Source organism: Propithecus coquereli, unplaced genomic scaffold (assembly GCF_000956105.1).
Source record: "Propithecus coquereli isolate 6110/MARCELLA unplaced genomic scaffold, Pcoq_1.0 Scaffold5, whole genome shotgun sequence".
Taxonomy (NCBI): Eukaryota; Metazoa; Chordata; class Mammalia; order Primates; family Indriidae; genus Propithecus; species Propithecus coquereli.
The window spans coordinates 2,936,611-2,947,768 of record NW_012150840.1 but is presented as its reverse complement, the minus strand read 5'-3'; the positions used below and the strand labels follow the sequence as shown (position 1 = coordinate 2,947,768).

At 38.7% G+C, this 11,158-nt stretch overlaps 1 protein-coding gene and 1 pseudogene across 1 annotated transcript in view; both read right to left on the bottom strand.

Annotated features, from left to right (window-relative positions):
* SNAPC1 (small nuclear RNA activating complex, polypeptide 1, 43kDa) overlaps nucleotides 1-8,708 on the bottom strand; it is a 25,857-nt gene extending 17,149 nt beyond the window's left edge. The window contains exons 1-7 of the mRNA XM_012656164.1: nucleotides 8,572-8,708; nucleotides 7,250-7,409; nucleotides 6,529-6,669; nucleotides 5,749-5,853; nucleotides 4,212-4,370; nucleotides 1,276-1,344; nucleotides 490-552 (exon numbers count right to left, since the gene is read on the bottom strand). Of these exons, the coding sequence (XP_012511618.1) occupies nucleotides 490-552; nucleotides 1,276-1,344; nucleotides 4,212-4,370; nucleotides 5,749-5,853; nucleotides 6,529-6,669; nucleotides 7,250-7,409; nucleotides 8,572-8,699 (825 nt within the window). The 5' untranslated portion in view covers nucleotides 8,700-8,708. The remainder of the gene's footprint in view (nucleotides 1-489; nucleotides 553-1,275; nucleotides 1,345-4,211; nucleotides 4,371-5,748; nucleotides 5,854-6,528; nucleotides 6,670-7,249; nucleotides 7,410-8,571) is intronic.
* On the bottom strand, nucleotides 2,652-4,032 carry LOC105819712 (annotated as a pseudogene).
* Nucleotides 8,709-11,158: the final 2,450 nt, after the last annotated feature.

The window sequence follows — 11,158 nt, the reverse complement described above, 5'->3', positions numbered from 1 at the left end:
TCAAAGTAGAAGAGAAAAATAAGAAAATAAAAGTTCAAGAAAAGAAAGAATACTATCAAAGAAACAATACAAAAAATTCCTCAGAAGCAAAGGATATCACATTGGAAGGACAGCTGCCATGAGTGTCAAGGACAATGAATGAAAAAAACTTACACCAAGTTGTATTAGCATGAAATTTCAGAACTCCATGGATAAAGCAAAAGCCCTAAAACCTTCCAAGGTCAGGAATACTAGAAGTTGGAATACAACAAAGAAAATGGCATCAAAATTCCAGGTAAAAACCAAAAGAAATATTTAAGAGAAAAATTTAAAGATGTTGCCTCTCGAGGTTCAGAATACAAGGGTGGGAAGTGGTACAGCAGAGGACTGTCAGGCTATATAACTCTGTAGTAATATTGGACTTTTTAAACTACGTATGTGTATTACTAATTAAAATGTAATTTAAAAAGCAATCAATTTCCAAATTACCTTATTAAAGAAATAACTTACCTGAACGACAATGGAAAAGGCCTTTGATTTTATTTTTGCTAATGATTCTGCTCTTTCACATCTCTGGAAATAAACAGAAAGAAAAAAAGTTAAAACACACAAACATTAGGTGAAATTTTGAACACCCAAGTATGTGTTATCAGAAATCAGATCTGAGACAGAAGGTAGGGTAAAAGACACCAACATTTACTGGATACCTATTGAGTGCACACATAAACATACACCACATTCTCTAGCACAGAGCAGGTGCCATGATACCATGCCCACAGTGATCATTTGCATTCAGGATTCCAGGAGGACAATATGAATGAAAGTTTGGTGTGATTAGGCAGAGCCCTTTACTGCCATTCCCTCCTCATCTGCCTATGCCCAAAGATGGCTTCTTGTCTCAGCCACTAAGATGGATGAAAACTCTGGAGGGAGGAAACAGTAAATAGGAGCTTGGGCTCCACAGTGGGGGCCGACGACAAGCGAGAAAAGCTGTATTACAAAAGCCTTACCCTGCCCCTCTAAGAACTGAAGGTGCCTTCCACCAACACCCTTTCCTTTCCCTGCTGAAAACTATTAACATGCTCACACACAACCTACACCTGATGTGGCCTTTCACAAGGTTTCCAGTAAAGAACATACTAGCTTTTCACAGAACGATGATTCAGAATTTTCTGTGGTATTTATTATAATATTGATCAAGGGTCACAATGCTTAGTATAAAAATCACAGCCCCACATAAAATGAAGCTAACCTAATGACTGCCCCATAAGCAATCATACAGCAAAGTTTTCTAACCTCTGATTCTTGTGAATTTCCTTCCCTCTTTTCTTCTCCATCATTAATTTTTGATTTTAAGGATGGATTCTGAAAGAGCAAAAAAGTTATTTACATATACATATACACAAATTTACAATTCAATTGAATGCAAATCAATGTCCTAACAGTGAGAATCTGTTTCTTTTAATCTGAAAAACTAAAAGATCATTTCACATTATTGTAGTGAGGCTTACCACCTGACATTAAGATCACGGTTGGGTTTCAGAATATTTCCAAAATTCATCAACAAAATACCTAAATCCTCCTAACTAATGAAAGACAGCATGAGCTTTATGTGGTAGTAAAAAATTTTGGTTTACTCCCCTTTCCTTCAGATTTTCAGACATCTTCAGTGGAAGAAAGTTTATCTATCAAAACACTAACAGATTTTTACATTAAATGCCTAGGTCACTTGTGTAACCTATTTGTAGCACTTCAAGTATACAAACATTCTAAAACTTGACATCTCTCATTAAAATAAATACAGGTAGAGGACTAAAATTACTTTCTTCCTCCCAAGACTGTCATTCTCCTTATCACTTTCCTTGTTTATCTTTTTTAAAATTAAGTTTTCTGCTGGGCACAGTGGTTCACACCTATAGTCCCAGCTACTCGGGAGGCTGAGGCAAGAAGATCACTGGAGCCCAGGAGTTTGAGGTTGCTGTGAGCTATGATGACACCACTGCACTCTAGCCAGGCTGACAGAGCAAGACTCTGTCTCAAAATAAATAAATTACTTAACTAAATAAAATAAAGTTTTCAGCCAGCTTCCTTTATATAATGAAAAGTGAAAAGGTGGCAACAAATCTTTCTGAAAGACAATATGTAGATAATAATACCTATGCAGCATTTGTGAAAACACAAACACCAACACATTATCAGACACATAATAAGTAATCAGAAATTCCTTATTTTTAACTTTTATTTTTTCCCCAAAGTGTTTGCTAAAATAAGACGGAGTAGTAATTTCAAAGGTAAATTTAACAAGGCTGGCCTTTAGGTTTCCAGAGTAAAAAAGTTTCTCTGGCTGAAAAGGCTAATGTGGAATATGGGCAGCTCTAGCATCAATACTTTTGGTTAAGAAAACTAAATTGAAGATTTGTGTTGCTGAGACTCGCAAATGGATAAACCACACCAGGTAGGGAATGTGTAACCAGAGAAGCACCTGCCCTGCCTATCACTGTGGGAGAAGCCACCACTCAGGTCCAGCTGTCTGCTGCTATGCCGGAAAGCGGGATAAGTGTTACCGGACCTTCTTTTTTTTTTTTGGTTTGCCACTGGTGAATTTATTACACGATTAAAGTTCGAATAAAAAATAAAAACCAAACTCTTGGCAGGGAGACTAGAGTCAGAATCTAGGAGTACTTCCTTCCTGTCCCCAGACTCCTTGGCCAAGCCCAGCTCCACCAACTCGGCTTGACTCCATCAAGTTCCTCATCAAAATTTGCATCCATGCCCTGGACAACTCTGCTGCTCCTGCTGTACACCAAGAGTCCTAGGCCCCTGGCACAGGGGCTTTGGTGAGGGCCCCATATACACCCATGACCTGAGCAACCATACTGGTGACACCACTGGGAATGGAGGGCAGGAGGACAGTGATGGAGTCCTTGACCAGTGTGGAAAATGCATTGACACACTGCTTGGCCACGGTCACTGAAGCTGCTGCATCTCCATTATGTTGTGTCAGAGCGGCAGCCAGTATGTGAATAGCTTTGGCCTTGGCCTTGGCCAGAACTGCACTGGCCTCTCCTGATGTCTGATTTATTTGTTCAGCCTTTTCTGCTTTGGAGATCAGGATCTGGGCCTGTTTCTTCCCCTCTGCCACTTGATGGCCAACTGTCAGGTCCCCTCAGACTCTAGAACTATGGCCTGTTTCTGCCACTCTGCTTCCACTTGCATATGTACAAACTCATTCATGAAGGGTGGCATATGGATATCCTTGATCTCATAATGAAGGCAGTGGCTGCCCCAGCAGTCAGCAGCCTGGTTGACGGCATCCACAATGCTGGCATTCAGGGACTCCCACTCTTGGAAGACTTTATCCAGACAGAGTTTGTCAAGCTCTGGTCTCATAGTCATCTGAGCCAGCTGGGTGATGGCGTACTCAGGGTCTTCCACACCATAGCTTGCCTTCTAAGAGTCCACGATGCACAAGTAAAGGACCCCATCAACATGCAGAGTTTCACTGTCAAGGTTCACAGCCAATTACTCAGGCACATTGATGACAATTTCCTTGAGACTCTGCACATATCAGATCCTGCACAGGGATGAGGATGTTCAAGCCAGGCTCCAGGATCTAGTGGAATAGCCCATTCACTCCACCACTCAGGCCTCCTGCTGCAGTGCAAACAGTACCACAGTGTTTCGGGGGAAATCCAGAGAAAGTGTGGTACGGATTGCGGGGGCAGAAGCCTGCACAGAGCCCCTCAGCAAAAGGGCCTCAGTGCTCCTTGCCACGCACGTCAGCAATGCCCACAGCCTACTGATTTTTAAGAGAAGTTGAATATCTTGAATTTTAGGTGAAGTCCACAAATATTTAAATGTTTTTATTTAATTCAAATTTTAAAGACAATGTTAGGATTAAAACGGTGCAAAACAAAACACATCTGTGTGCAGGATGTGGTCCAAAGACTGACAGTGTGCAGCCCCTAGAAAATGTCAACTTATAAAGATTATAATTAATCTGTGGTATAACAAGACTATACACTCCTCTACAAAAATACATATATACTTCATTTGTAAAGTTAAATAACACCATATAGCTAGTAAGTGGCAAAAGTGGAACTGAAGCAGCTCTCTAAATCTTAGCTTCTAAGGAATGTAGCCACTAATCTAGGCTGCCTCTCGACATTATCATCCACCTCTAACATTTGTGTATAATACAAAGGTGAGGGGTCAAAAAAGCGATTGCATACCTTTCTGTCTTTGTGCCACTGCTGATGCTCCAAAACTATGTTCTTAATATTGTCAAAAAAATCATCCTTTATCAAGCTGAGGGCTTTATCTGGTTTGGACTTATCAGCTGAAATTATATGTTTCATGCTCTGATAATGATCATGAACATTTAGCATTTCCTGAAAGTAGAAAGATAGTCTTTTATTTCAATTTTTGAGTAGAAACTTAAAGGCAAAACCAATACAAAATATAAAATCACCTTCCAAAGTGACTATGAATTGATAAGGAACAACATGCTGTGGTATACTGAAAATAATATAATCATGCAAGCAAAATAGTACAGCTTTATTAATGAAGAGGATGCTTTCGTTGATTTAACTCAACAAACACTAATTAAGGTACACCGTTATACGGAGACTCTAGGGAAAGACCAATTATCCAGGACATAACAAAAATTATTTCTAGTACAACGTATCATTAAGTATCACTACTGAGCCAGGGTACAGCGGCTCATGTCTGTAATTCCAGCACTTTGGCAGGCTGAGGTGGGAAGATTGCTTGAGCCCAGGAATTTGAGACCCACCTGAGCAACATAGCAGGACCCCTGCCTCAACAAAAAATATAAATGGTGATTTTAGTAACTGAATCCACATATCCTGAGTCCAAGTCCAGTCTTTTACATCTTTCTGTTTCTCACTAAGCCTCAAGATTTATAAATCTTGTGGGTGGGCACGGTGGCTCACAACTATAATCCTAGCACTTTGGGAGGCTGAGGTGGGAGGATCGCTTGAGGTCAGGAGTTCGAGACCAGCCTGAGCAAGAGGGAGATCCGTCTCTACAAAAAATAGAAAAATTAGCCAGGTGTGGTGGGTGCATGCCTGTAGTCCCAGCTACTCGGGAGGCTGAGGCAAGAATATTGCTTAAGCCCAGGAGTCCGAGGTTGCAGGGAGCTGTGATGACACCACTGCAGTCTAGCCAGGGTGACAGAGTGAGACCCTGTCTCAAAAAAAAAAAAAAACCAAGATTTACAAATCTTGATATAATTAGGGATCCCCCCACCATACTTTAGAGAAATAGTATTCTATGACTGGTTAAAATCACTAGAAAAGGCCAGGCGCGGTGACTCACGCCTGTAATCCTAGCACTCTGGGAGGCTGAGGTGGGTGGATCGCTCAAGGTCAGGAGTTCGAGACCAGCGTGAGCAAGAGCGAGACTCCGTCTCTACTAAAAATTGGAAGGAATTGGTTGGACAACTAAAAATATATAGAAAAAATTAGCCGGGCATGGTGGCGCATGTCTGTAGTCCCAGCTACTCAGGAGGCTGAGGCAGTAGAATCGCTTGAGCCCAGGAGTTTGAGGTTGCTGTGAGCTAGGCTGACGCCACGGCACTCACTCTAGCCCGGGCAACAGAGTGAGACTCTGTCTAAAAAAAAAAAAAAAAAAAAAATCATTAGAAAAATTGTCAGTATACAGTAGATGAAGGTATAACCTCGATAGATAGTTGGCAATAAAAACAATTTTTTAAAAAACATTTCAAAAGCACAAAAGCAAATTTACCTCTAATACATCAGAAGTAATAAGTTTCATTACACGATCATCAGGGTCCTTAAATTCTTCCGTAACTTCAGCTCGTTGAATTTTTTTCTTCATTCTATATGACAACTGTATGATAAAGAATGTCTTTTACAATGAATGTCTTTTAAAGGATATTTTTAAAGTACTGAAATATAAGTCAGCAGTAAAAACTGTCTATCAGTAAACATGATGAAACAAGAGCAGTTGAAAATGTATATTTGTTAAATATCCATTTTCCAAAGAATTGTATGTCTGAGCTATCCTTTTAGATGCCATGCCACATGTTTAGAAGTTCAGGTGAGATTCTGAGAAATTACATAATTTGTTAGCTAATGGCAGAACCAGATCTAGTGCTCTTCCAACCTAGTGTCTCAATTGTCACATGATGGAAGGAATAACAAAATTTATTAGAAGTTTCAACTTTTCACCAAGTGATTTATTAAAATTCCTTGCTCCTCTCTTTCAGTAACCTTTCTAATGTTTGAATAAAGAGAGGCATGAGTAAATGCAGATGCCAAATCTAATTTCCTCTCCTAACGATTTGCTTAGTATGTGGCATCCAGAAACATTTAAAAGCAGAGGTTAAATTTTTGTTTATAGAAAAAAAAAGTCATCAGAAAATATTTTCTTCTCCTATTTTAAGAAGGCTACAAGTCTTAAACACTATTAATATTCATTCCATTTCCTGGAGATTGAGGTGTTTTATGGACAATGAAATATAATTGCTCATTTTGAAAAACCAAAGTATTTTAGGCAACATACCAATTTGGGCATTGCTGTAAAGTGAAATGCTCTGTCTAGTCGTAGCTTCCTAAAAATATAAGCTGCATCAAAATGTTGTGCATTTATCAAATCTTGCTGAAATTTTAAAACTTCATCCCAATCCTTCAGGGCAACTCTGATCTGCAACCAGAAACAATAAAAAAGTTGTACTAATAAATATAAGTCTTTTTTCATAAATGTATTGTAATTTTAAAATACTGGCATTTCTAGAGGATGGTCCATAAAATGACTAAATCAAGCTACATGGACCATCTAATATTTATTTTAGGACTGAGTAACTTGCACTCCAGTCCTGAAGGCCGCCTCACTCTCCATTGCACTCACAGATTTATCAGGATAGATTTAACTTCCTGGTTGAGGAAAATGCCAATTTCAAAGTGGCCCCAGAAGCCCAGCATACTCTCTCTCCCGAGTCCCGATATCCTGCATGGAGTTGCCTGTCTGGTTTAATCTGAGAAGCTGACATCTCACCCATTCCCTACCGACAGGCCTGCACTGTTCACCATTCTAGTTTTTGCATCTGTCATTATCTTTTGTATGCAAGGTTTAAAGTGCAATAAATGCAAATGGGCAATGTAAAACAAACAAAAAGAATACTGGCATTTCTATTTAAATCATGTTTAATCATATGATACATATTATAAAAATACAGTACCTATTTTACATTTCTGCTAAGGAAAAACAACTCATCAACTATTACCTTTTGTTTTGGTTGACACAGTTGGGTGTTATATAATCCATACAGCAGATACAAAGCACCAACTCTGATCTGGAAGGTGTATGGAGGTAAAAAATACCGCCAAGCCAAAGCTAAAGCTTCTTTTGTAAACATGTTCTTTTCTAAATTTCTCATTCTGCCACTAGAAAACAAAGAGAAAATATACTATGACTCACTAAGGAATAAGTAAGGAAAAAAGCCAGAAAAGGTATACGCTTGTTTAAAAACCAATTGCTATTCCCTACTATGCTTAACTATTGGAGGAAAAAAGCAGTTGCTAATAACTGGATGGGGATTCCTTACCTGATTTTTTCACCATTCAACCACAAAGAGCTAATTTTCTACTGTGCTTCTCACACTGAGGTACAGGCAACTACTAGGTAAACATGATGCAGTTTCCAAAAGCGTCAACTTTACTTGCCAAATTGGAGAGCAAGAAGGAAGGGGTTTCAAGTTATTACTGGTTAAGTATTTACATCTATTAATATTAAAATAACCACAGTTATACTACAGAATCAAAAACTTTGTGTATTTTAATACATAATGGACATTTTCCACAATACTTTGTCTTTCTAAGCTAAAGAAGACTTCCCTGAGGAATTGTCATTTGAGCTTAATCGTGAGAGAAGAATAAAGTGGACAAGCAAATGGAGTTGGGGGAAGCTCCTGGCTTAGGAAATGCCTGTAAAGGGCCAAAAGCAGCTGCAGTTGCAAGAAAGTGAGTGCTTGGAGGGAACTGGTAGATGAGAGATGGCCAGAGAATAAGGATGAACGGTCTTGCCGGCCGAGTCAGAAAACTTGAGCTTTATCCCGAAGGCAATGGGAACCACTAAAAGGTTGTAAGCAGACGGGTGACTGATCAAATTCGCAGTTTATAAAGACATCTTTGGTTCTTGCATGAAAAATTAATTGACTAGTGCAGAGTTTTGTCTTTGCTTGTGTGTCTGTTCTGTTTTAAACATGGGGTTCTCGAAGAACAAGACTGAAGGGCAAATAAATGGTGGTAGCCTGGGTCTGGGTGGAGGCAAGTGAAGATGGAGAGAGTTGTTTAGAAGGAAGGCCTGGTAGAGGACGCACATTCTGGAGGAGGCCTAAAAAGGATGCAATCGAGGCCCAGTGAAATCGCCCAAGGAAAGGGCGTACCCTGAGCACAAGCGAAGGTCCCGGAGAGATGGAGATAGCGTTTGGAGACTGCCGCCCTTCTGAGCCCTTCCCACACGGGCAATACGGTCGGGAAGGAAGCAACTTTCTACACAGCCCGTGGGCAGCAGGGAGAGGCAGGCAGTGGACGAGAAAACACCCACCAGAAAATGGTCCCGAACTTCATGTTCCTCCAGAGGTCCGTGAAGTCCTCGAACCGTACGCTGTCTGTCTCCTGGAAGCGGCTGAGCAGCGTCTCACAGTCGGCCTGCAAGCCGGAAGGAGTCCCCATGCTTCCGAAGCTCGCGCTCCACGCGCGGAACAGCCCGCGGCGGTCGCCGAGGAAACCAACTCTGCACCCCGCCCCCTACGACGTGACGCACGCGCGCTCCGTGGCGTATTATCCGGCACGTTTAGCTCCGCCCTTATCCGGGCCCCTTGCCAGTGATCGTGAGCCCTCTGCGCATGCGTGAAATTATATAGCTGGTTTATCAGCTGAGATCTTTTTTATGGTGAAGGGCAGAGATTGGGCCTTTTAATTTCGAGAGTTCCATTGAGCACAAGGATTTTAGGTCTTTATTTTCTCCTAGTTAACGTAAATTGGCTTTATCCTTACTATTACTCTCCTCTATTTTATTTTTTTAATAATATTTTATTTTTTTAAAATAAGTCATTCATCACATATGAAATTTGAATAGTTTATTACATTTATTTAATGTTTATGTATAAAATGTAAACAAAGGTGTCAATATATATAAAAATATTTATATTTTAACTGTGGACAATAAGAATGCGAATATTTATAATGAACTTTACAATGCTGAAAGTGTTTACAAGAAAGATAAATTAGTAGCCGAATGGAGAGATGTACAAAGTACTTGGTTGGAGAAGAAAATTAATAACAAAAAGGTTATTCTGTAGAAATCAATCTATGAATTACATTGAATTTAATTGAAATATTTTTATGTTATTTGAGTTATTTACTCTAAATTCATATGAACAAAATTGAAGCCATTAAAAGTATGAAAATATAGAACAAAGTTGAAGGGGTAGGACAACTGAAAGTTGGGATGCGGCAAATGGTACCTTGATCAATGTGTATTACACATGAGCCATACTTTAAAAATGTGTTATTGGCATAGCAATCAGTGTGAGAAACTCAATGTCTCGAAAGACCAAGGGCAGTCCCATGCATATACAATTTATAACAAAGATGGCATTAAAATAGTCAAGGAAAGAATGAGTTACTCAAAATTTTTTAAAATTTTATATTAAATACATTAAAAACAAAATTATATCCCTAATTCACAACATAGATAAAAAACAAATTAGTTATATTAATGAATTCAACTTAAAAACCTTAAAATATGAGAAAAAATATAAGGCAAATATTTAATGACCTCAAGTGATGAAGTAAAAAAGTAAAATATTGTAAGCAATATGGAGTTGCTTATAATTAAAAAAACTACAAATAAAAACAAAATAATATACAAAATGTTAAAAAACAAAGACAGATTGGGTGAAATTTTGCAAAAAAAAGAGACAAAAATTAGCATCTAGAAATTAAGAATAAATAATAAAGCAAAAATTTACAAATATTGCCAAAAAGGCATAGCACATAATAGACACTGTATAGAAGAAATAAACATTTAAAAATATAGCTTAATTAAAAAATAGTGACATCAAAGGCTGATAAAGATGGGGAGAAACTGGATCACTAATATATTATTGGTGGGACTTAAAATTATATAGCCATTCTAAAAAACATTCTGGCAGTTTATTAACAAACTAAATATGTAGCGACCATGTGATGCAGAAATTGCACTCCTGGTCATTTATCCCAAAGAAACGAAAACTTACATTCACACAAAAACATGTACACAAATGTTTACAGCAACTTTATTCATAATAGTCCAAAGCTGGAAATATAGTAGATGTTCTTTTTTGTTTTTGTTTTTGTTTTATTAAGATTTTTTTTTTAATTTCAAAATATTAAGGGGGTACGAATGTTTTTGGTTACATGGATCACTTTTGTAATGCTAATCATTCTCCTTTAAAGGGACGCTAGGGTGACACAAGTCAACTTTTAAGCTAGGGGAGAACAGTGCCGACCTCAGCCCACCCCCACATGGAAATGGAATCTAAGGAAGACGTACTAGGAAATTGACTGCATTCATTCTCCTTCTGAGTTTGTATTGGTAGGACTTTAAGATTCATTTCTCTGATAATTTATTTCTATTGTAGTTTACAAAAGTATCAGTCCACCATAGATTGAGGAGAAATGGTCTTATTACCACAGTTTGAGAAGCATTGGTGTACACCATTTCAGTACATATTCCATTGGCCAGAACTCAGTCACGTGGACCAGGTGCAACAGGACTAGGAAAGGGGACTGGGAAATGTAGCCCCTAACTGGGCGACCTCCTCCCAGCAATGGCTCCAATCCGTGGAAGCAGCACAAAAATATTTTTTTTAATTTTTTGTTTTTAATTATGGGTACATAATAGTTGTATAAAACTACACAAATCCTGTGTCTTAGTTCATTCCTGCTGCTATAACAAAATATGATAGACTGGATAAATTATAAACAACAGAAATTTATTTCTCAGTCTGGAGGCTGGCAAGTCCCAGATCAAGGTGCCAGCAGATTTGGTGTCTGGAAAGGGTAACTCTTTGCTTCCAGGATGGCACATCGTTGCTTTGTTCTCACATGTTGGAATAGTGAAAGGACAAAAGAGGCCTAGTGAGTTC